The sequence below is a fragment of the Gossypium arboreum genome, chromosome 10 (genome assembly GCF_025698485.1).
Source record: "Gossypium arboreum isolate Shixiya-1 chromosome 10, ASM2569848v2, whole genome shotgun sequence".
In the NCBI taxonomy this organism is placed as follows: Eukaryota; Viridiplantae; Streptophyta; class Magnoliopsida; order Malvales; family Malvaceae; genus Gossypium; species Gossypium arboreum.
In genome coordinates, this window is record NC_069079.1 from 123,666,857 (window position 1) to 123,692,764 (window position 25,908).

At 32.9% G+C, this 25,908-nt stretch overlaps 5 protein-coding genes and 1 non-coding gene across 10 annotated transcripts; 2 read left to right on the forward strand and 4 right to left on the reverse strand.

Moving 5' to 3' along the window:
- Positions 1–746: 746 nt before the first annotated feature.
- On the reverse strand, positions 747–5,453 carry LOC108483144 (spliceosome-associated protein 130 A). 2 transcript variants are annotated; one of them, XM_017786373.2, is made up of 4 exons: positions 2,186–5,453; positions 1,401–1,892; positions 1,148–1,305; positions 747–1,018 (listed from the first exon to the last, which is right to left on the reverse strand). In XM_017786373.2, the coding sequence occupies exons 1-3, from the start codon at positions 5,198–5,200 to the stop codon at positions 1,168–1,170; spliced, it is 3,645 nt and encodes a 1,214-aa protein (XP_017641862.1). In that variant the 5' UTR covers positions 5,201–5,453; the 3' UTR covers positions 747–1,018; positions 1,148–1,167. The 2 variants fall into 2 exon arrangements, with proteins under 2 accessions (XP_017641862.1, XP_017641861.1); XM_017786372.2 differs by having other exon boundaries at positions 1,142–1,305.
- A 5,457-nt stretch (positions 5,454–10,910) lies between these two features.
- LOC108481726 (dirigent protein 25-like) lies at positions 10,911–11,624 on the forward strand. Its single transcript, XM_017784816.1, has one exon. It carries the CDS (start codon positions 10,911–10,913, stop codon positions 11,622–11,624), a length of 714 nt encoding a protein of 237 aa, XP_017640305.1.
- Positions 11,625–13,291: 1,667 nt separating this feature from the next.
- LOC108482518 (dirigent protein 9-like) lies at positions 13,292–14,699 on the forward strand. The gene has a single exon (XM_017785651.2). The coding sequence runs from the start codon at positions 13,328–13,330 to the stop codon at positions 14,477–14,479; it is 1,152 nt and encodes a 383-aa protein (XP_017641140.1). The 5' UTR covers positions 13,292–13,327; the 3' UTR covers positions 14,480–14,699.
- An 831-nt stretch (positions 14,700–15,530) lies between these two features.
- On the reverse strand, positions 15,531–15,602 carry TRNAP-AGG (transfer RNA proline (anticodon AGG)). Its single transcript has one exon. It is a non-coding gene; the product is annotated as a tRNA-Pro (tRNA).
- Positions 15,603–16,823: 1,221 nt separating this feature from the next.
- On the reverse strand, positions 16,824–18,065 carry LOC108482569 (dirigent protein 25-like). Its single transcript, XM_017785700.2, has one exon. It carries the CDS (start codon positions 17,986–17,988, stop codon positions 17,005–17,007), a length of 984 nt encoding a protein of 327 aa, XP_017641189.1. The 5' UTR covers positions 17,989–18,065; the 3' UTR covers positions 16,824–17,004.
- A 794-nt stretch (positions 18,066–18,859) lies between these two features.
- LOC108480858 (uncharacterized) lies at positions 18,860–23,195 on the reverse strand. 4 transcript variants are annotated; one of them, XM_017783981.2, is made up of 4 exons: positions 22,642–23,195; positions 20,395–22,059; positions 19,966–20,134; positions 18,860–19,873 (listed from the first exon to the last, which is right to left on the reverse strand). In XM_017783981.2, exons 2-4 carry the CDS (start codon positions 21,988–21,990, stop codon positions 19,233–19,235), a joined length of 2,406 nt encoding a protein of 801 aa, XP_017639470.1. In that variant the 5' UTR covers positions 21,991–22,059; positions 22,642–23,195; the 3' UTR covers positions 18,860–19,232. The 4 variants fall into 4 exon arrangements, with proteins under 4 accessions (XP_017639470.1, XP_052876693.1, XP_017639471.1 ...); XM_053020733.1 differs by having other exon boundaries at positions 20,395–22,062; XM_017783982.2 differs by lacking the exon at positions 22,642–23,195 and adding an exon at positions 22,168–22,616.
- Positions 23,196–25,908: the final 2,713 nt, after the last annotated feature.

Below are 25,908 nucleotides of genomic sequence, written 5' to 3' on the forward strand. Positions count from 1 at the left end.
TATCAAATCAATTTTAAAACCCGAATTAAATACTAAAAATTAATACGGTTACTTTTGAGTATTGGAATGTATAACTTTTACCAAATACAATATCAAACTTTTACCAAATACAATATCAAACTCAAGTATTGTATGTCATATTGACCCATTTGATTAATAAATCAAAATACCACAATTACTTGAATCCAGTTGTATTTTTCATTTAATTTATAATTTATTTTAATTTTTAGGATGTAAAAATAAGGATAAACTGAATCCAATGTCACTAAATTATTAGTAAATTTATATTTTGATCACTTAACTTCAAAAAGTTATAAAATAATCATCAAACTATTTGAAAGTTTCATTTAAGTCAATAGGCTTTCAAGTTTTTTTAAGTACGATAAGTAAACTCCAAGTAATAATTTGACGATTAGTGAACTATCGAAGAGAGAGAAAAGAGCTTTATAATTAACCATACAACAACAATTTTAAAATACCCAATGATTTAAATAAAACTTTCGAACAATTTAATTTCTATTTTTAAAATTTTGTAACTTTTAAAGTTACTAATAATTTAACAACTTTAGATGTAATTTACCCTAAAAACAAAAATTTATCCTTAAAGTAACAATTAACAAAGATAACTTAAAAATATTATTCTTTTAATTATACATTTTTCTTTTTCCTTTTAATATTTTTCATTAGTTTTTTCCTTTTTATTTAATTTTAAAATCACAATGCTAAGTCCAAGTTAGAAGAGCGCATTAGAGATCAATCTCTATCTATCAAATTAACGAACATACAACAATCTTAAAACTGCAATAACAGCAGCAAATACTCGAATCTGCAGCAACTAATACTGATTTTTTGCCTCTAACACAACTAGTTTGTCTCATAACTACTTATACAATACTCCCATTCTTGGTCTCGTGTTCTCGACTTCCATCGTCCAATTTCTCCCTCATCTGCCTTGGATTCTGACGTGCTAAAGCCTTCTTAACCGCAATTGGTATCCCGCAATCCGGGTAAAAGAGAACTGTAAAAAAACGACAAACTATTATTGAGTGGTGATCCCAGAAGGCAGAACCTAATCAGACTATTCTTAACTAATCCGGTTCAAGTGACAATTATCAGAAACAGGAGAGGTAATGGGAGCTACCTTGACCTTTGATGCTATCTGCTATCTCAAATGATCTTGTTTCGGACTTCTTCGAGTTTCTTCAGTATCTCCCCAGGAGTACGGTCCAACTCGTCTGCAATTTTTCTCTGCAGATCCAGAGGTAGGGTCGGAAACTGCTCACACAAATCCCCATCAATCACATCCTGCAAATTATATTCAAGCTTTCAAAACCCGAAGCAATAAGTTCAAGCAATTTAATATATGGCTAACCACAGTTTGATGGTAATTATTTACTCACCTTGACAGGGAAATAAGCAGATCTGTAAGCCATATGATCTCGTCCGCACAAGGGAGGGTGTTCCTGCCTCATATGCATCTCTAGGTGCGAAAAGAAGTCAACATCATCACGGGAAGTGAACGGAAGCAACGCCCCCAAGCTCCCCATCACAGTTCCATAAAGAACACATTCTCCACCACCCGGTATAAGAGATGCCTTCTGCAAACTAGTTACCACATCCCCGACATGGAACTGAACTATCTCCTCTACCTTGTTAGGAGCTCCATTGAGCCTCCCTTGTTCCCATTTTATCTTTCCACCAGTTGGGTCTTCCTCTATTTCATCTGAGACATCTTGTGGTAGCCGCACAAAATAGACATTACCGAACTTGTCTGCACCAGCCATGGTGTCAAAATCTATATGGTATGATGCAGTAAGCCATCTTGGAACAACATCATCAGCGAATATATACAGTTGATTTTCATCCCTCCTATACTTGCAAAAATGGAATGACTGCAATAGAGGACCACCTTTATTATCATTCAAGAATAATTGACAAAGAAAGCAAACAGAGGAATGAATAAAATCAAAGTGGGCTATAATTTAAGAACCAAGGGAGCATTAAAAAGACATTGCAAAAGTTTCTTACTTTCAGCCAAATTCTAAATTAAATTAGTTGATAAATTTCACAAAATCCACATACAGGTCAAGCAGCAAAAGAGAAGACATGCATACGAGTAATACAAATAATTCTCAAAGAAATGAGTTAAAGATATCAGAATCAAGGAAAATTAAAAAAACCATACCTCTTGGATGTCCCCAACATATATTCTATCACGATAAGTTTGGATAGAGATAATAGTGTTAGGGAAAAGCTTATTCTCACATTTCCTAAGCAGTCTCCTTTTCCCCAGGTCATATAATCGGAGCACTGATCCTATCCCAGCAAGTAATCTTCCCTGAAATTGGCATAAAGCAAGAGGAACACCTTCCACTTGTGTCTTGTGCAGAAGTTCAAGCGATCTGCCATCTTCTACAAACCTATAGATATGAATGAATCCCGCAGTTAAGCTTCTTTTGGGCCAAAACTGCAGACCCTTGGCCGTGCCAACAGCCAACAGAGTTCCATACTCTTTATCGTGGAAATTCACAGTACACACACTGAAAGCAGCTTCATTGTCCTGAAGCTCCAAAAGACAAGTTGTGGAAGCAGTCCTCGGATCAAGAACTCTAATGCAAGAAACCCACTTGTTTGACTCTGCCTTAGGATAACCATACTGCTCATCAGAGAGGGGATCCTCTTTGTCCTCATCATCACCACCATTTTCCATTTGGTTCATATTACCGTTACCGTTTTCTCCCATTCCTGCAGCCTCAAAGCACTCCTTTCTTGCAGCTTCACGCTCTTCTGCAGTATATGATCCTTGGTCACTCTCAATAATTACCAACAATTTCCGCTTTGGTTGCAAAACAAACCTCCTAGGAGTATACCTCAAAGGAATAGCGGTCTCATTGAAGGTTTCTCCAAGTCGCTCAATGGTGAAAACTCTCAATGCATCCCCTGCAACAGCAACGACACCTTCGGCACACTGATCAGATGAAAATGAGGCAGCAAATTCAAGTGTCTCGTAAGAAAGGGGTGTTAGCAGAAAATGTCCTTGGTGAATATAACCAAGCCATGGTCGACTAGACAAGCAAAGCATTGCAGGTCGGCCTCTTACTTTAACAGAGAACAACTTTGGGGCTCTTAGCCCTAAGAAACGTGAACGGGAATCAGAAAGTTGCCCTGTAACCATATCCACTACCGTCCGAAACAGAACTCCATTCTGCAGACCAGCATTAAGGAAAAGATTGGCAGGGTGATCAGCACCATCCTCACCACCTACCGATGCCTTAACTTCAAGGAAAAGGAGAGACTCAGGAGGTGAGGACACACTCTGAACACTCAGAACCTGCATACAATCATCAGGATCCAAAGATAATATACGGATTGTATTATCATAGGAACCAACTGCAAGGAAACGGGACCTCTGTCTTCCTTCAGGAACAGGGGCAATGTCCAGACACGCCACATCTCCAGACATTTCATGCTTCTCAACTTCCATAAGTTGCCCAGTCATATCCACCTCAAAGTATATAAGCTCACCTCCACTCAATGCAATAACTACTTGAAGCCCATTTGAACCAACTTTAACAATCATCCTTTTCCCAGGTGTTCTCCACTCATTAATACGTCCATCTTCCCTTATATGCCTAATACCATTTGGGTGAACTTGCATAAGTGAATCATCACCAATTAAAGAAACAGCAAGAGAGGGCGTAGTATCAAGAAACCCACTATCGCTAACTTCTTCAACTGTTTCACCAATGGAAAGAACAAGAGTTGCATTGGCAAATGACACGACAATGTATGCATCAAAGGCATCATTAACATTTTTCTTCACAGTCCACACAGCACTTGGGACACCAGGAAGCTGTGAAACAGCCATCTCACTGATGGCCAAACCAGGCCTTAGTATCCTCAATGATGAACGAGGACCACGTCCACAAAGTGAAAATATCTGAGGTGTTTCTTCCTCGAAGAGATTAGCAATTTTCATGTCCATTATTGGCATCAGGCTCTCAGCTTGGTCAATCCTAACTAGATTCTTAAGCCCTCTCGGCTGGAAAAACACTGGCTGAAAACCTTCTTCTGTTTCCATCAATGTAGATGACGATGATTCCACATCAGGGTCATCCCCAATAGCCTGAAACTGATACAAAGCATGATTGCCAAACTCTGAAGCTGCAAATAGAAAACCAGTTTTCAACACACACATTGATGACGTAACTGGAATTGTATCAAAATACTTAATCTTCAATTCCGAAACTCCTTCATTTCCATGTTCCAATGTAACCTTAAAAATATCCCCATATTCTGTCTGCAAAAGAAAGAAAAACATCGACTTCTGCTTATGCGTAGCCGCTGAAACAATCAAAACACCACGTTCTTCTGGCAAGTCAGCCCGTCTAGGAATCACCGCTCTAACATCAGGATGCCCCTGATTCTTATATATAACAAAATTTTCTGCACAAACCAAAACCCCACTTGGCCCATCACCACCACCAGGCACTGTGACCAACATATTTGCCCCATTGTCAACCTGTTCCGACCACTTCCGAGAAACATGGTTAAGCCCTAAATCAAGTTCATAAAATGTCAAATGCTTCTGTGCTTCACCAGCAGCCACTCCCGTGGAATCCTGATCAGCCTCCGAGTAATCCAACTCGATGGCAGCAAAAATAGGATTATCGAAACCACAATCAACACCACAAATAGAGTAAACAATCGTATGTGATTTATGAGCTTCTAAAGGTGAAGAAATGGTTAACCTAGCAGCAGTATCTCTATTCAAAACATAAACTAATTTCTGCTTCTCACAAGCACCAATCATTACAGCTCTTCCTTTTGGATCAATAGCCAAGTATTGACCCGGAACAATCCGGCGACACCCAGATTTCCCAAAAGTTTCTTGGTGAACTTTATCAAAGACGTTCTTCTCTTTATTGTATTCAAGTATAACGATCCGACCCGAATCGGACCCTACGACAATGTAGTCCTTTTGAGCTCCAGTTAGCCGGAACTGAGCTAGGGAACGTATGCAACCGAAAATTTCGACGGAAAGAAGCGTTTGGAGCTTACCGAGATCGTCGGGGCGGAGAAGGGAAAGGATCTTACCACGGGCGACGACAATTTCTTGGACTTTACCGCCGGAGAAGTTTCCATTTATGGCGGAAACGATGCCGGTGGCTTGTTGAAGAGTTAAATTGTAGAGATACATGGCGGTAGTTAGGGTGTTTTAGATTTCGAATGGGGTTTTAGGGTTATTGTTTTAAAAGAGGTTCATTCGAAGCTTTTGTGTGAGTGAGTGAGAGTAAATTGAGAAATGAAACTGTGGGAATTTTCTTGCGGTAAAGTTCAAAAAGAAAATGAGAGAGGAACCCTAAATGGTCAAATCGAAGGGGACGCCCAAACTTCGATTTGAATCTTAGGGTTTTTGGGCTAAATTTGGGCCTTACGTTTTCTCGATTCAATTTGTTGAAGAATTCAGCTAAATCCTTTAAACTTTAAAAAATACATTAATAATAATTATAAAAATTAAAATTAAACACGAATTATGATAAGTCATATTTTAAAAATCAAAGATAAAAATATAATTAAAACCCAATTTTTTTCCAAAAATTAGAAAAACTAAATTTAAATTTTTGCCTTTTATGCTTTTAATCGATTTTTTCCAATTATCTTTTTAATGATTTAAAATAGTTGTAATTAGTTTAGATTATATCTTATCATATAAACATTAAATTAAAGTTCGTAAAATCGGATTGATGGTTAAACCGGTTAGACTATCAATTTGTTTCGTCTTGTTCAATTAAATAAATCATTAAAAATTCAAAAAAAAAACTTTGTTTAGTTGTTTTTTTATCTAGCTCAATCAGTTTATACTGATTCCTAAATCAACCAATTCGATGCCTATCTCTAGATCGATACTCCATTTGACTTCTAGTCTAGTTTGGTTCAAACATCACTGAATTAATTCTCCAATTTTCGATTTAATTAACTGACTAGGTATGATTATTCTTAATATTGATTCAATCCAATCCTTTATTTATTAAAGATATTAATTTTTATCAATAAAAATTATAAAAGAATGCACAACTACTATTTGGCGATACATATTTTCAAATCTCAATAATTTTAAAATTTATGGATCTATACTATATATGAATGCGACAGTCATAAAGTAAAGACAATACATGTTTTCGTGCAAATCAGAGAAAAACAAAAATTAAAGAAAACCAGATCTTTTTTTTTCTCTGCCCTAGGGATCTCTCTATGCTAGTACGGAATCTTAAATCAAAAATTAAAACAATGATTTGGCTATGAGGCAATCACTCCCCTATTAAAGAATGAATAAGACCTTCTAACTCCTCAAAATATCTATTCCATAACACTAATTGAGATGATGGATGTTTTGCCTCTCTGTCTCCATAACCTTCTGAATCATCGAGCTTCTTCAATTAACCAAACATCCCATTTTTTCGTGACCAATAAAAATAATTCATTAAAATAAAATCGAAACAAAACAAAACAAACCAAACCAAACCAAACCAAAGGGAAAATGAACAATTTAAACTCAAGTCGAGAGGCTTACATTATACGTTCTGTCACATTCTTTTTGAAATATGTATAATATTTAAGTGATTAAAAGAACATTATAAGGAGAAAGAAAAAACTCATACAAAAAGAATCATTTTTCGTGTAACACCCCCTAACCCTAAACCATTCCGAAAGAGGGTTATGGAGCATTACCGGAGTTTACAGAATAATTACACACAATTCCATTACTTTCTTGTGTTCATGTCAAAACTGTCTTCTTGAGCAACAGTCACTAAAATATTTCCATCTGGAGCTATGAAACTCCAAATTAAGTTCCGTTAATTTTCCTTAAAACTAGACTCATATACCTTTCTACCATAAAATTTTCAGAATTTTTGGTTTAGCTAATTAGTACAGTTTATTTCTAAAAGTTTCCCCTGTTTCGCTGTCCAACAGTTCTGACCTCTCTTCACTAAAAATTATTTATCTCATAATTCAGGACTCGGATGATGTTCCTGTCTATCCCTCTTGAAAATAGACTCGATAAATATTTTAACTATATAAATTAAAACTCATAATTATTTTTTTATAATTTATAATGATTTTCTAAAATTAGAACAGAGGATCTCGAAGTCATTCAGACTCTGTCTCACAACAATTTAAATATCTCATAACATAAAATCCAATTGCATGCACCGTTTCCTCTATATGAAACTAGACTCATCAGGCTTTAATCTCATATTTTATTCAGTCCTTAATTCAATTTCCACAATTTATAGTGAATTTTAAAAGTTACACTACTGCAGTAACCCAAAATTGCCAAGGCCATATTTATTCATTCACCACTATTATTCACTAAATCCATACAATATCATTTCATCCTTACATTTACAATTTCAAAATGACACACACATAAGACATCCTAGGTATATGTCATTACCAATAATTAACACACTTGACCTTAATGAATTCGGGATCGAACTGGGATGCTGATTCAACGTTCTATCTTTACTAAACCTGCACACGGAAACAAACCGTACGCTGAGTATGGTATACTCAGTGGTATTTCCATAATCCGAACACTTAATAATAGAACAATTAAACTTAAAATCACAATAACAATTATAAGTATTCATTTATTTGTTTTATAGATAAAATTCATTTACTTACCATAAAAATTCTATACAAGTCATATAACAAACACAATAACATATTTGTTCAATTCTTTTCATTTACTTACCGTATAAATTCTATACAATATATTCACAATTCACTTGTTTTCACACTTTACTTCTTAACAATATACCATTTTAATTCATTCTAACATCAATCATCATCCATTTGAACTTCACTCATTTCATGAACCTTTTGGTTCATGTTTTCAATCTCATATCTCAGTTTCAATTCTCAATTCAATTTCTCATTTCATTCCAATAGCTCAATCAATCAAATTCACTCGACTTATCTTTTCACTTATTTACCCCTATTAACAAGACTCGGGCTCTGATAGATACGCGGATTCCTCCCAAACACACCAGAATATCCAACCCAAACACACCAGAATATTCAACCCAAACACACCAGAATATTCAACCCAAACACACCAGAATATCCAACCCAAACACACCCGGAATATTATAAATCCTCCATAACACACCAGTATATCATATCCTCCCAAACACACCCATAAGGCATTAAATGCCTCTTCGGATAAACCGAAGTATATAATAACAGAAATATCTTCTCGGCCGAACTACAAATCTCCTCATCACATCACAAACCCAATGGCATGCCATTTGTATCCAATCTGGTCCGATACTGTTAATAGGGTATTTGATTCACTTTCTCAATTTAATAAATCTTTCATCAATATACCATTCTAATAATCACATATTTTTCACACATTTTCACAATTTCATACATTTTCATTCAATTCAACAAATATATTTCAATTATTCACATTAATTCATAATCCAATACAACTCAATTCACTTTTCAATATCAAATATTCAATTATCACAAATCTCATATATTCATATCAATTCCTCATATTTCCAATCAATATAATTTTTCAATATAACATTCAATCAATATTCAAATTTTTACATAGATCATATATATATATATATTATAATTTCAATCAATATAAATTCAATCAAAATGATTTCAATCAATATAAATTTGATAAATTCATCACATACCAAAATCAATCCATTTCAATTGTAAAACATCATAATTCTAACACTAACAATTGTCATATGTATATAAATATAACAAATAATGACTGAGTTCGGATTATAGAAATACAAACCGTATTTTCGAGCTTTTCCAAGCTTTTCCTCGTCAACTTTGCTATTTCCTTACTTAGCGAAACTTCGAGACAACATTACCTACGGAATTAAAACAATTCATATTCGTTAATTCACTACTAATTTATATCTAATTAATACAATTTTTATTCAATTTCTACTTTAATTTCAATTTAATCTTAACTAGATTCACTTACTTTTCTATCTCAATTCATACTTCATTTCTATTCAATTTTAACCAAACTTAGACATAATTATCTATTTTTCATCATAAAACCATAATTTCGAAATTCTTTCAATTTAGTCCTTAAAGCATAAAACTTATGAATCACTTTACAATTTAATCCTTATTTCATTTCTAACTTGAATTTCTATCAATTTAGCCCTTAATTCATCTTTTTATTCAAAAAGAATAATATCTAAAAATCTAACAACTTTCAAAGTTTTCACTTAAATCAAGTAGTATTCATCTCTAGGATTCCATAAACTCAAAATTTACAAGAAAATGGGCTAAATTGACTTACCAAATTAACTTTGAACCTTGAAACCCCAAATTTTCCTTTTTCTTTTTCTTTTTCTTTCTTTCTTTCTCCCCTGTTTCTTCTCTGTTTCGTTTCCACATTCTGTTTCTTTTCACTCTGTTTCTTTCCTTTATTTCCTTTTTATTTACTTTACTTTTAATAATAATATATAATATACTTATATAATAAGCAAACATATATGTGTATTACAAGTGTATGTATATCATTGGTACACATATAAATTTTTTTTTACCACACACTTGTCTTACTTTATTCATTTTATAATATAATATCAATTTAAATAATAATAACAATAACAATAATAATTAAATATAAAACTATAATAAATAATAATAATAATTTAATATATATTTTAACACATAAAAATCTCAGATTTTTAGGGTTATGCCTCCTCACTAGGACAAATGGCAGAATTGCCATTTTGGTCCTCTTCATTTTCTTTTAATCTACAATTCAACTTTCATCCTTTATTCAATTTAGTCATTTTTCCTAATTACTCTTAATTAAGCTAAATTTACTTAATTAAACTCTAATTAACCACTTATTTTACTTCGTAAATATTTTTAATAAATATTTACGAATCCGTTTTTTAGAAACGGAGACCTAAAAATACACTGTTTCGGTAACGGTAAAATTCGGGTTATTACATTTCGAGATAGGCCAAAGCAACATTTTAGTCCCTAATATTGGTAAGCCTTTCCAACTTAATCCTAGAACCTTTTTTTTCCACATTAGTCTCTAGGCTTGACTTTTTTTTTAGTTTTGGCCCATATGATGATGATGTGACATTGATGTTGTATCACGTCATCACTTAAAAATGTATTTTTTATTAAAAAATTAAATAAAGTTATATCATAATCTTAAAGTGTTATATCACCGAATGAGCCAAAGTTAAAAAAGTTGTCAAGTATGAGAATTTATATGGACAAAAAAAATTTGGACCAAATTGGAAAAAGTTGTCAAATTTAGGAACTAAATGTTAACCAATGCCAATTTTATTTTTGGAAAAAATATGTCTTAAGTCCATATACTCTTTACAGATTTAGAATTTAGACCCTGTACTTATTTATTGTAATTTAATCTCTTCACTTTTCAAAATTCAAAATTCAATACTATCTGTTAACATTATTAAAATTATTTCATTAAATCCGAGTTAACTACAACATCATTTTTTTAGTTGCACAACTACCATAGTTATGTAGCCACAAAGTGAGGTTTTATTTTTTTGTATTTCAAAACACCAACAAATTTAACAATACTAGTGATTAGATCTGAATTTTGAAATCTGAAAAATAAAATGAATAAATTTCTGAAAATAGAAATACAATGACTAAATCCTAAATTTATAAAGAGTATAAGTACTTATACCATATTTTAACCTTTTATTTTTTTTAATTGAAGAGAAAACATGTATCCTATGGGCCACGATCAAATCCTACCCATATTATATCAACTACTCCAAACTAAACCAAAAACTAAAGCAATATGAAATATCCAACTCCTCCTCTTAAGTGCCCCATTAATCTATCAATCTCAAGCAATGGCCAACCTTTCATGCTTCTTAACCTTACTTTTCTCCCTTCTGTTCATCGTCAAAAACACATCCTCAGCCAGAAATCTTGAAAACCCATCATCAAATCATCACCATCACCATGATCATCACCACAAGATTTCATTTTCCATGCCAGATTTACTCAACATTTCCCACCCTACAACTTCAACACTCAACACTCACATCCCATTTTCAAAGCCTATAGGCTTTTTCCCACCTCATAAAGGCATCCCTATCCAAGAACCCGTCCCTAAAATCCCCGGCTCGGACTCGTCGGTTCAAACCCTCAGTGGTTCAAACCTCGGGATGTTCTTCCCAGCAAGGGCTACTCTCCAAGAGCTGGAGTTTGGTGCAGTGGTCACCATCGATGCGAACCTGTTTGATGGTGGTATTGGTACCAATGGTTCACCACTTGGGAAAGCACTAGGGGTGTATGTTGCGAGTTCGGAAGGCGAAACGAGTCACATGATGGCAATGACGACGGTTTTTGCTGACGGTGGGTTTAAGGACGGGTTGAGGTTTTTCGGGTTGCACCGGAGGGATGTGTCGGAGTCTCATATTGCTGTGATTGGTGGCATGGGAAAGTATGTTGGTGCTAATGGTTATGCAACAGTTAAAGGTGTGGAATTAAGGCCTAATTCTGCAATGGCAATGAAACAAGGGGTTAACAAGTTGCTATTGTTCAATGTTTATCTTAGTTAATTTATAGCTTGATGATAAACTATACGTTTATTATAAGTTCATTTGTTTGCAAATAAATCGGACTTACTTTTTAGTTTACAAGATCATGTGTTTTCAGTTTAATATTTTTTTTTAAATCCGAAATTTAATTTTGTTGGTGTATTCAATGCAATCATTCTTAAGATATGGAAAGTTTTCTAATTTGGAATTTGAATCTTAAATTTGTATCCCTTTTTCTTATTTTGAGATTCTCGTAAAAGAAAAAATAATTTAAGAGAAAATTAGAAATTTTGTAATGGGACTGAAATAAAATTTTTAAAAAATAGAGGTTTGAAGCTAAAATTTTTATATTAAAATGGCTTAAATTATTTTTTAAAAAGTTTTGAGAGAAGCTAAAATTGCAATTTTTACATCTAACAAACAGGTTAAAAGGAACTAAATTGGATTATTAGGATTTGGTAAGGACTAAAGTTGCAATTTTATCATTTAACTAATGGGCCAAAGCCCAAGAGTATATTAGTCCCTAAAACCGAAGTTTAACTCAGTTGGTACTTTTGTCAGGGCTTGGAGTTTGAATCTTCAGTCTGCAATTCTTTCTCTTATATCGAGACTTTCGCAAATGAAAAACTAAAACATTTATGAGTGAACTTCATTAAACTCGTTAGGAGGAAGTATAGAATTCTGTAGTGAAACCGAGATAAAATTAAAAAAAAAATTCTATTCAATAACTTAAATTAAATTTTTAATATTTTGAGAAGGGCTAAAATTGCATATTTTTCATTTAACAAAGAGATCGACAAGAATTGAGAGGGATTAAAAGTGCAATTGTATCATTTAACTAAGAGATAGCAGCGAAAGTCCCTACCTGCCCTTAAAACCCGAGTTTAGAGTTTAATTTAGTTGGTGCATACAATCTTTCTTAAAATATTCTCTAACTTATTCCAAGATTTTATATAGAAAAAGAAATGCATTGTAGACTTTTGATTTATTCTTCTATGACATGCTTCAAATAAAAATCCCAAAAAATTTTAAATCATAAAAACATAATTTTAAGGAATAATTTATGTTACTCGAATTCAGGAATAAATGTTGAATAACATTAAAATATAAATTTAATATTTTTAAAAAATTTCATATATTTAAAAATTGTACCAAGAATGAATATTTTACTTGAAGAAAGAAAACAAGAGTCCAAAATAATATAGATGGAAACTCAATGGCTACCATGGTAAGAATTAAGATACATATAAAAGAAACCTGGAAGGTAAATTTATAACAGTGACAATTTATTTAAAAATTAATTCAACGTACTCATATTTAATACACACAATATTCGTATTTAAATCCAAATAGAAATCAATAAAATTGATCTACTTAGCAAAAATTTAATGATTTATAAAATTTACCCCAAATTTATTTACCATTAATCTCTTTAAACTTACCCTTTGTAAATCCAATATATATAAAATATTGTAAAGAATCCAACCATTCCATAAAGTTTGTGTAACCAATATTCCTTTAATCATATCATTAGAATTAGGTTTTTTTCCAACCAAAGCACTTCTTTAAAAAATTGGGTTTTTTTTTTTAACTACTCCATATCATCAAATCCACTTTCTCATCACATATATGTGAATGTACCCTATAAACTATATATATAGGCAAGTGAAACACTTACATTCACCATCAAAATTATACATCTTAGCTAAAAACAATCTTAAACAATGGCAAAAGCTCCCATGCTCACTTCCAAAACATTCAAGGCAATCGTCTATCTTTTGTTGGTGGCTATCACCTTCACTTGTGTCAATTCAGCTAGGGTCCTTGATGAGGTCGAACCGCAACCCCAAGTAGTCGACGACAAGCCGAGTGGCCAAGTGGTCCCTGCCGCCACTCCAAGTGGCCCAGAGGATGATCCACCGGTTCCCGCCGTGACAGCCCCAGCTACTAAGGATGAGGCACCAGTAGCTACCCCTGCAGCAACAGAAGCCCCTGCTAATGATGATGAGGCACCAGTAGCCACTCCTGCAGCACCAGAAGCCCCTGCTGATGATGATGAGGCACCAGTAGCAACTCCTGCAGCACCAGTTGCAGGTGGTGCTGCAATGGGACCAGGAGCAGCGGCTGCCACGGGGGCTAACCCGGGCTCGCACAAACCTGCATTGTCCTTTTTCATGCATGACATCTTAGGTGGAACACACCCATCAGTCAGGGTAGTGACTGGTGTGATTGCCAACCAAGAAATCAATGGCATACCATTCTCAAAAACCAACAACAACATTTTCCCAGTGGAAGGAGCTGCTCCACTTCTAACAGGCAACAACATTAACAACCTTAAAAACATCAACAACCTTATTAACCCCAACAATGTCCCTTTCCTAACAGGTCTAACAGGTGCACAAACCAGTGCCGTCGTCCAAAACTCCCACAACAGCGACAGCGTTATCAATTCCGACAGCAACCCTTTTGTCACTGCAGGCCAACTCCCACCTGGCTCTCTCCAACGTCTCATGTTCGGTACCATAACCGTCATCGACGATCAGCTAACCGAAGCCCACGAGTTAGATTCAGCTATCCTAGGCAAAGCACAAGGGTTCTATTTGGCTAGCTCATTAGATGGTTCTAGCCAAACCATTTCGTTGACAGTTTTATTACATGGAGGTGAACATGGTCACGAAATCGAAGACACCATTAGTTTCTTCGGAGTTCATAGGACCGTGTCACCCGAATCGCAGATCGCGGTGATCGGTGGGACCGGGAAGTACGAGAACGCAAGAGGGTACGCCACGGTTGAGACACTTCTCAACCAGGAGAATCAACATATAACTGATGGTGTGGATACAATCCTGCATTTCAATGTGTACCTCACCGAGTGATATTAGCAGCTTGGAGGCTGGTGGTCATTAATGGTGGTTCATATTTTCTACTATTTTATATATTGTGTGATGGCTAAAATTTAAGTGTGGATTTCATGTTGTGTTTGGTATTGAAATTTTAGTGGTGAATATGTGTTGATGTATATTGGTTTATGTTGTCAAATCCAATGTCACTCTTAATTAGTGATTAATTATAAATTTATAAATTTACATTTTAAAAAATAAATTTTAGAACTTCAGCATTTTGTTTTCATCTACACTAATTGAGGTATACTTTTACATAAGGGAGTAGCGGGGTGGAGACAAGCCCTAAAATGAAAAAAATTCATTTTAATCTCCTTTAAAAATTATAAAAATTTAAAAATTATAAAAATTTAAATTAGTAAATATAAAATTGTACTTTGCCTCCTCTAAAATGATAAAATTTGATTTAATCCTTTAAAAATTATAATGATATAGATATTAAAATGGTGAAATTACATTTTACTATCTTAAACATATACAATTTAATTTTGACCCCTAACAAAAATTTCTGGCTTCGCCCTATTTTTAAAAATTCACGATCCAATCAAAATATTAAAATATCATATAAAATCATTCTATTGATAAAAAAAAATTAGAAAGCCTTCAAAAGTGATGTTAAAATACTTGGAGAAGGATTGGATTAAATTAGTCACTCTATTATTAAATGAATTAATTTAGACCCTTCACTATTAAAAATAATTAAATAAAGCCAAATTGTAACTGAATTAACATTTACTATATAAAATGTTTTGAAAATGTTTTTCTCAATTTCAATTCAATTCCAAACAAAAATTTCATCTACAGAACCATAAAAAAAGTTTAAAATAATAACTCTGTTAAATGATTTTTTTAAAATAATAAATGTTAAATTTATTCTAATTTGACCTTAATTCTTTTTATTATTAAGGACTAAATTAAACCATTTAATAATATAGGGACTAATATGATACAGTCCCTATCATACAGGTACCTTTTAGGCACTTTTACCCTAATCTTAAAAGGATCAAAAACAGCGAAAATTAAACATGGGGCATTCCGAGAATTGAACTCGGGACCTCTCGCACCCTAAGCGAGAATCATACCACTAGACCAAATGCCCAATTTTGAGAAAGAAATTCTGTAAAACTTATATATCTTGTATTCTTTTTTTTAACAAAACAACGGGGTGTCTTTAAAACGATTTTTTTCCTTTTTTTTTGCATAACTTTTTTGTACCCTCGATCTAACTTTACCCAAAAATATAACTATTTTAGTCTTTTATTTATTTTTCATGTCTCTTTTAGTTCTTAAATTTGTATATTTATCAATTTACTCTAAAATGGATAAAAAAATAATTAATTATTTTAATGACTTTTAATTTTAATTATTTATAATTTTAATTATTTAATGACTTTTTGCTTCTATTTATACTTTTAAATTATTTTAATGACTTTTAATTTTTAAAATTACTTTTATATTTTTTAATTTTTAAAATTAACTAAATATTGATGTGTCATCCATATGGCAATTCGTGTGTATGCCACATCAGTAAAGTTAAAAAAGTTAATTTTTCCATCTATTTTAAAGTGATTTGACAAAAAAATACAAGTTTAAGGGCTAAAAGAGACGAAAAATAAATGGAGGACTGAAATAACTTTTTTATGAAGTTGGAGGGTTAAATAAGTCATTATGCTTTCTTTTTTGCTTTGAAGTGTGACAAGTACAAAAACAAGTCCGAGTAACTATAAGTATTAAATTGTTACAAACAAATAGCTTAAGTAATTACAATGCAGAATCAAATCATTACATCAAAAACAAGTTAAGAACTGATATAATCCAAACTAAAGTCAACAAATTGATTAAACCACAGAGCAAAATTAAACCATTACATCACAAACAAACTACAAACTAATACAATCTAGACTAAAACCAACAAACTGACTGGAACTAACTGGACTAAAACTTACTCATGACAACCGCACATGAGGGGACTTGAAAACCTACACATAGTAAATCCCGAATCTGAATACTCTAGACCCAAGACTTCCACCTTACCAATTGAACCAAGACCTCATTAGCTACAACATAATTTCTTTAGATGATTGCTAACATTCTACGTTTGTTGAAAACTATTGATTAAAATTTTGAGAAAGTTTTATTCTTTTGATTTACTATTTTTTATTTTTTATTTTTATTTTTAAAAATGTTATGATGATTATCAATGAAATTTAACAATTTTAATCTTTTTATTATTTATAAATATTTTACCTATAATAAGATTATTAAAAATAATAAAACTAGGATAATATTTTAAAATTATAACTCCCATTTTTTTATTTGGCATATACATTGAGCATAAATAACTTCATTTTTGGATTATAAATTTCATTGTTTTTCATGTTCATAAGATTACAGCTTTAGATAATATTCATATATAGGAGTACAACATATATGTAAATCACACCAAATTAAAGTCACCTTCACTTAAAAATCACACACCAAACTATGTATGCACCCTTCATCTAATAGGTTAAATAAACATTGAACTCTAGCACCGTCTGAAACCCATCAGTCTCCCTTGTTTGATTACTCGCTGGTACAATCCTCACAATTGCAAACCCTTTTGCATTCACATATTTTCCTGTCCCCCCCATGATGGCCAAATGTGACTCCGATGCCCCGGTTCGATGAACCCCGAAGAAGCTAAGCGTGTCAGCATAGTGTCCACTCTCGAACATTGCTGTAAACGCCATTGTATGGCTAGTTCCATCGATTGAACTAGCCACGTAGAATCCTTGTGCCTTACCAATGAATCCAGAAGTTAGCTCATGTCCTATTGTCAACTCGTCATCGATGACGGTCATGGTTCCGAACATGAGCTTTTGGAGAGTGGAGCCTGCCGGAACTTGGCCACCGACTAAGGCTGGGAATCCACCGCCGTTGTTGTTACCGTTTTGCAACATTGCTTGTGTGTTGCCACCGAGACCGGACAGCAATGGGATGTTGTTGTTGTTTAAGAAACCATTGTTGCCACTATTTTCGTCTACCCCATTGTTGACAGGGAGGTTAGCACCATTTGGTTTGGGGAATGCAAGTTGACCATTGACTGCAGGGTTGTTGACCACACCAGTGACTGCAATAGCAGTGGGGTTTGACCCACCTAGGATATCATGCATAAAGAAGATCAATGGGTGGTCAGCAGTGGCTGCACCAGCACCAGGGTTGGCAACATTGGGTCCTGTGGGAATGGGACCAGTGGCTGCAGCACCTACACCAGGGTTCCCAACAGTAGTTCCTGTGGGAACGGGACCAGTGGCTGCACCTGCAGCCACACCAGGGTTGCCAACAGTGGCTCCAGTAGGATTAGGCTGTGGGACTATTGGGGTGGCCGTAGCGACAGGTGGCACGACCGGATTCGAGGGTTGCTCATCAAGCATTCTTGCAGAAGTGGAGAATGCAATAATTGCGAAGGAAAGAAGGATAGAAATGAGTTTGTAGGTTTCCATAGCTAAAATGTTGAAGAAGATTTGCTTTACTATTTTTCTTACTGAATTGGATGATGTGAGTGTATGTATGTATGTACATATATAGGCTGAGTTTCATAGGGAGCACAAAAAATGGAGTTGTTAAAGTCTTTTCTATGGTCTAATGTTTATATTATATGATCTCAACAAAAACATTAGAAAGTGGAGTAGTATGTAATAAAATATTTTTATATTATCAGTTCATAGCAATTCCACTTGAACGTGTAACCCCACCTTTGAATAGAGAAAGTGGATTAGAAAGAATATTTGGAAGGGTTAATGTCACAATTGGTCCCTAAACTTTCATCTAATGTGCAATGTGTACCTATACAAAGAAAATATCTAATTCGGTGCTTGTACTATTCTGTCATGTATCAATTTACCCCAAAGCTTCAATATCTTACACGTGGACTTAGCAACAACGAATAAATGAATGACACGTGCCCTTTTAATTATGATTAGTTTTGGATTTTGAATATGATTTTACAGGTTAATTAATTAATTGATATTCTCTTTTTATTTTTATTTTTAGCAATAAATAAAATTTAAACAAAAAAAAACAATATAATTGTTGTCATTTAATTTATACAAGTACCATATCGGGGGCCAACTGTGACATTAACCCTATTTGGAAGAGTGGCTTATATATGGTTTTGCTCACCAGAAAGGTTTTCAACTGCAACCAAATAAGAATCAAACTAAACCACCAAGTTCTTCAAAGAATATATAATATTGGATCAAATGACAGAAAGATAGTTCTTGCAGAGTTCATCAATGGCAATCCCAAAAATTTACAGCAAATTGTTTAACTTCATAAACTAATCACCACAAGGAAAAAGAAAGGAAAACAAAATACATAGAATCGGCTTTCTTTTTTCATTTCATTTCTTTTTGAAACAAAACCTACAATAATAAGGCATCATGGTATATGCCATCATCCCAACAAATGCATCCATACATATTTAAGAGTTTTCACACCAATGCAAAGAATGAACCATGTTATGCATGTATGTATCTTTTTCAATACATTAACATGGCTGACATTGATCAAAAATTTTCCCTACATATATCTCTCACTCACTCACTTTCTCATGCTAATGCAACATTAGAATGCAAAAAAATCCGAAAAAAAATGAAAGAAAAAAAAAAGGATTCACTTTTGGTTTTGATGATGCATGTAAATATATCTGCCAAAACCATGAGAAAAAAAAAAAAAAAAAAGAACTCTATAGGCTAACAATCTCTGCTGCTAGCTCATCAATCAATGAATTCTCTATTTCTCTACCAATTGCTGCAATATAATATCCTAAAGATAACCATCCATCGTCTTTTCCGAATACTTTCTCAGATGAGTTCGTTTTCGCTTCATTTTCTTGGCTAACCAATAACATGTACAGCTCTTCCTCAATTTCTTTCAAGTTCTGTGCGTAGCTAGTAAGTCTTCTTGAAACAGGTTTTGTCCACATAGGGTCTCCTAAGCATGGCTGGAGGATTTCGATTAAACCCAAATTTATGCAGTCGAACAGTAGCCTCCTTGCTGACCTTTTCCAAGATATTTGTTCACCATACTTCTTCTCTAATGTCTCGAAAACCGAGAGGCTTATTGGGGTTTCGGCAGAGTGCCATCCGTTGAGTATATCTGGGTTTCTAGTATGAAAACCTGCCTCAGTCAAGACATCGACTAAATAGGAGAAATCCCTGCTCTCTGCTATTCTGAATGACTTTGTCGAGTATTCATTTACATCACATTCCTTTAAAGAGTCTTCTGTTGGATCAGGTTCGTCGTCACTTGAAACAACCATTCCCGGTCCTTCTGAGTAGTCTTCAATTGACTCCGATCTTAGAAATTCGAGTTGCCGCTTGACATCTGTTACAAAACAAGAACATGAAAAAATTTAATTGGATTTATACAAATGACGCAAAGAATCAAGTGGTCAAGGAATCTTCAGTTTTACTAACCATTTAAGCTAGCAGTGACACTCAGAAAGCATTTAGAGCTCAATAAATTCCCTTCCATGAATGGTGCTTCCAAAACCGAAACTGGACTGGGCTGATTAGCTGCTTCCAAGTTCACGAGAAAGTCAGGGTCGGTGCCATACTGTTCGGATATCTTCATCGATATATCTTCCTGCAAGATTATAGTGCAAAAGTTCAAGGATATCCATGTTTCAAAGACAATGAGTAGTTCGAAATTAAAGCCGGAAAATTAGAATAACGAAAACATCCAAAGATAGTTATTAAAAGCTCAATGTATCGAGCACAAAATATAGTACGCATGTATCGTGCACTGACTGTATTGTAAATCCACCTTTTGTGCAAAGCATAGTACTAGTATTTATTAATCCGACCATAATAATTGGATGCTTAAAAAGGAAAGGAACATCGAACCTGTTGATTCCAAGTGTCGGGGATTCCAAAAGAAGAATCGTTATCCCTATCGGAGATAGTACAGTCCATTGGTTCAAACCGGTGCTCATTATGATTTTGGGTAGACTTGCCTGCATCTGTAGTTTCTTCTACAACCACCACATCAGGGACAATGGTTTGAGATGCAGGCAAGTACGATGATGACTCGGGATAATCCTCAGTAGACATTTTCCTACCTTTGATGTTGTTCCATTGATCGATTGGGATGATTTCATTTTCAGAACTAGAGTGAACGATACCACGCTTTAATGACTCGGGATCCTGCTTCTCGAGGTCATTCTCCTCGTATGTATTATTGATAACAGGTTTGTCTTCGGGCAAGTGATTCTTTTGTGATTCTCGGTCTGGACTAGATGGATACTGCTTGCATTTGGATCCTGAGTTTCTTTGTTTCGGACAATCTTTCCCGTTGGAACCTTGCTTAACCCACTTTCTTCTTGACCAAGGAAACACCAGCCTCATTGTCATATACGAATCAACATGGAAAGCTTTTGGAGTAGTCCTGATTATAGGACTTCTAACAGATGTAGAATACACTTGAGATCTCGACTTTATTAAGTCTCCATTGCCCCCGTTTTTCCAGCCATCTCTACTGCTAATACCTAAAGGACCACGAAAGGTTGCACATTTAGCATGGTCAGACAATGCGAGCATTTCACCGAGACTTCTGCTTCTGCCTCTACCCCCAAAAGAGGGTCCATTTTCCCGAAACTCTTTATTCATCCTCCATCTTTCCGAGATTTGCTTCTTTGCTTCCTGAGCCACATATGATCCATCTAAGTCGTGAAATAAGGGCTTGTACCAGTTGTTCACATCAGAGTTACTTCGGGAAGAAACCATCATGAACTCTGGCTCGTTTGTAAGACCTTGAGCATCACTGAATCCTAACCTTGGTGGCTCGAAAGAAACTTCGGTTTCAGAGGAATGGATAGACCTACACCCTGTGGATTTCACATCACCGGGAAAGTTCTTCCTCTCCTTAACTTGAGTACGCAAATTTCCTTTTCCGCAACCAAGGAACCCTTTGTTGTTCTTATCAGTCTCAGCCTCTCCGGACTTTGGTTTCAAAATGACAATTTTTCTAGAGGAAGGCCATCTTTCGTTGCTCGATTCCAGATGAAATCTAGGAACCATAGAAGTACCATCATGTCCATATTCCCTTCGGGAATCATTCACGAAGCCATTCTCGAGTTCTTGAAACAGCTTAGGATTTTCTTGAGAAGGGACACCTTCTTGATCGGTAATCATATAATCCGGTTTCTCGAAACGATTTGGTCCTTTGATATGCATTCGTTCCCGAGACGATCTTAAGTCTAATGACTCTATTACTTCAAATGCAACCTTGAACTCCTTTTGCTCTTCAATGCTAAACCGAAACGAACGCCGTTCATTGAACAACCGTTTCTCCCAAGCACCTATCGAAGCAACTTTACGCAGATAATTCTCTGAGAGCACTCTTTGTTGCTTCCTCTGCTTATTGACAGCTTGCTGAGATTGCAGTTCATCAAGACCCATTAATCTTGCAATCACACTTGGTGTAGCCGTGTTTTTCGACATTTTGTCTACTAGAAACAATCACTCCCTTAATTCAATCGCATCCTCAAATTGGCAAAATGCAGATACAATCTGCTACAAATGGAACAATTAACAAATTTAGAACTAAAAACCAACTAAATTAAAGCAACAATTAACAAATTTCATATCTCCACAAAGAAGAACATATGATTTACTTACCATAAACATCATTTTTTTTGTCAATTAAAAAAATTAAACTTTAAAAACAAGAAGATTAAAGCAGTCATATGAGCATATATGATAAAGCCAAGAATATAGGGAGGTAAAAAAAAAGGTTCATAGAAGACTCATAAATGCAAACAAAAAAAAGTAAAGCTAAGAGTAATAAATATGTAAGAAACAAAATCATTAAAATTCACTTTCTTGTCAAAAGTAATAATTAGAACCCTAGCATGAAAACAAAGTCTAAAGTTCAACCCCATCATCAAAAAAAAAAAAAATACAAAATCATTTTTTAAAAATACATTGAAACAAATAAAAGAAAACCCTTTTTTTTTCTTTAACAAAAGAATCAAACTTTAACAAAAGCAAACATAAAAAGATTTAACAAAATAGTAAAAAGAAGAACCCAAGGAAGAGAAAAGAAAACCCAGAAAAAAAAAAGGGGAAAGAAAATTGGAAGAAAGATCTGACCTTATTTGGAATGTTGGAATAGAGATTAGGGTTTTAGATGCTGAACAAAAATACCATCAAAATCACTTCATTTCATAGTGTGTGTTTTTCCAAAGGATTGATTATTGGGTATGATTAAAAGAATAAGATAACATAAGGGATCAAATAATTTTGTCTTGCTTATAATTCACGAAACAAAAAGACAAGCCGACATGTAGAACAAGTAGGTAGGTCAAACACCTTATTTATATATTAAAAAAATCAAATTGTGCATGCAAATTCTTTTAAAAAATCAAATGGGCGGTTTATTTTAAAAAAAACACAAAACAAAAATCTGGGAAATGGGTTTTTGGATTGAATCGAAGATTGGGGAAAAAATTGAAACTTTAGATTTGGAATAAAAAAAACAATGAAGATAATAATTTTGATGATTTGAGGAAGAAAAAGAAGGGAAAAAAAAAAGGTGGGAATTTTGTAGGGACATGTTTTTCGCGTTGTTTCTGTCGTTTCGATGCTACGCGCGAACGTGAACTGTCGTTTCTTGCGTGTTTCCCGCCACCAAAAGAAACGGTCTTTTTTTTAATAATAAAAAGACCCTAATATTTTTATTATATTCAAGTAAGTTCTTAATTTTAGGTTTGTAACTGGATAAGTTTTTAGATACGTCATTAGCTTTTAATTTATCTATAAATATTTTCTTATACCCAAATTAAGTTATATTTTAGGACAAATTACACCATTAATCATTAAAATAAGGGTAAATTTTGTTTTGGTCAATTAAAAAAAGTTACAATTTGATCATTGAATTATTCTAAAGTTTTAATTTAAGTCACTAAACTATTCAAAAGTTTTTATTTAAGCCATTAAACTGTCAGGGCGACGATAGGTACGGTGGATCAATACTCATCAATGAGTAGAATAACATATATTAGATCTAAGCCGATTTAACGATCAATGTCAAAGATCAAAGAAAAAAGTTGTTTGAATTTTGATTCATAAACTCATGATGTCCAAAATTATTTCATGAAAAAAAAGTTAAACTATAGAAGAGAAAGGGAACGAGAGCTTTTGATTGGTGCAACAGTACAAATAAAGAAAATCATATAGTATTGATTTTAATATCCCAACGACATAAATGAAACTTTTAAATAGTTTAATGACTAAATTGTAACTTTTTTAGTTTAATAATTAAAAAAAATTTACCCATAATCTAACCACTAATAATATAATTTACTTTTTTTTATAAAAGTGTTTTTGTATTTTTATATAACATCAATATAAATTTTATATAAGTATAAGTTAAGCAAAAACATTTGAATTTGACGAAAATATTTTTTATTTTCTAATCGTATTACTGAATTAACATTTAAAAATATTTATAATTTAATTTAAAATTATTAATTATAATTTTATTTTATTATTCACATGCTCTTTCAAATCATAAAAAGAAACAACATTATTTACGTATAAATTTTATTATTAATTATAACATATTGTTATTTTTAAATTATATAAATTAATCTATTTACTTTGTATAATATAATTTTTTAAATTTTTACTTGATATTTTATTATTAACTTAAATTATGATATTAACTTCTTTTCCTTCATAAAATATATTTATTTTAAATATTATTTACATTAAATATGTTTTATATTTTTAATTTATAAAAATAAATATGTGTATTCACCAGGTGAAAAAGAAAACTAGTTGAATAAAATATCATATCATATCTTATTTTCAAATATCTTTTTGGATAAAGTAAAATAAAATTAATAGTCACTTATGTTTGAAATATTATGTTTTAGTCATTTAAGTTATTACGTTGTAACATTTTAGTCACTGAGCCATTAATTGTCGTTAATGGTGTAACGGTAAAGCTGATATGGCACGTTAAATCATCATTTCAAATGAAAATTTTAGGTTAAATTCTACAATTGATCCCTATATACTTTCGTTTTGAGCAATTTCTTTTCTTTTATGTTCTTTTAAGTTTTTTTTTTTTACATTCTCTTCTACTTCTCTCTCTGTTTTCCTCCCTTCTTCATCTATTTTAACGTAGTTTTTCTATGTTTTTCATTTGCTAAAACTAGTCCACAAGCTTGCCCTAGTCAAAAAAATTAAATTGTTCAAAAAAATAAAAGTATAGGGACTAGTTTTAACAAATGACAAACATAAAAATAAAAAAAAAACTACATTAAAAGAAATGGGGAAGAAGGAAAAATAGAGAAAAAAGCGTAAGAGAATGAAAAAGAAAGTTCAAAGAATATAAAAGAAAAAAAATTAAATTGCTCAAAATGAAAAAAATATGGAGATCGATTGTATAAATTAACCTAAATTTCTTTTTCAAAATGATGATTTAAACGTGTCACGTTAGCTTATCGTTATACCGTTAATGGTAATTAATGGATCAATGACTAAAATATTATAACGCGATAACATAAGTGACTAAAATGTAACTTAAGGTAAATAAAAATGACTATTTTAATAGTTTACCCTAAAGATATGATTGGATCGTAATCTTAGTCTAAGCTGAACTTCTCTAAATACGAGAGAAGTAATTGGAAATTAAAAACCTATTAAATTTAATCACATGAATACTGAATTTTGAGCTCATTTCCCTAGCTCCCCACGTTCTTGATTTTGCAAATCAATTAATTAATTAATTAATTAGGGAATGTAAAATGTTAGAAATTAAAGTAATTTTACATATTTTCGTAATTATTTATATTATTAGTATTTTAATAATTTAATTGTTGAATTTATTAATATAATTGTACTTATTAAGCATGTAAATTTTGAACCGATCCGATATCTCTATTATATTGATATAAAATATTCTATATATTAATATATACATTCAATGGTTGACTTTTTTTTTTACATAAAATAAATAGTTTGAAGTTTTAAATTTACATTGAATTTAACATGTATGATCTACATGTATAGACAGTAAAATATAACAATTTGATCGTTAAAATATTAATCTTATAAATAGTTACGAAACTATGTAAAACTATTTTAGTTTTTACACAGTGTAAGTGAGTCCTCCCCGTGAAAAATTTAATGACATTTTTAAAAAAATTAATGGCTTAAAGAGTCTTTAATTCAAAATTATCATGAATTCAATATTGTTATTATGTACTTTTTGATATAATGTCTAGAACTATTCATAACCTCTCTCCAACCTATAAATAAGAGGATATTGCGCTTCAACGCACTTATATCAGTATATAGTTATGTTAAAAAATAATATAATTATACTTTAATTTGATGATAATTAAAATA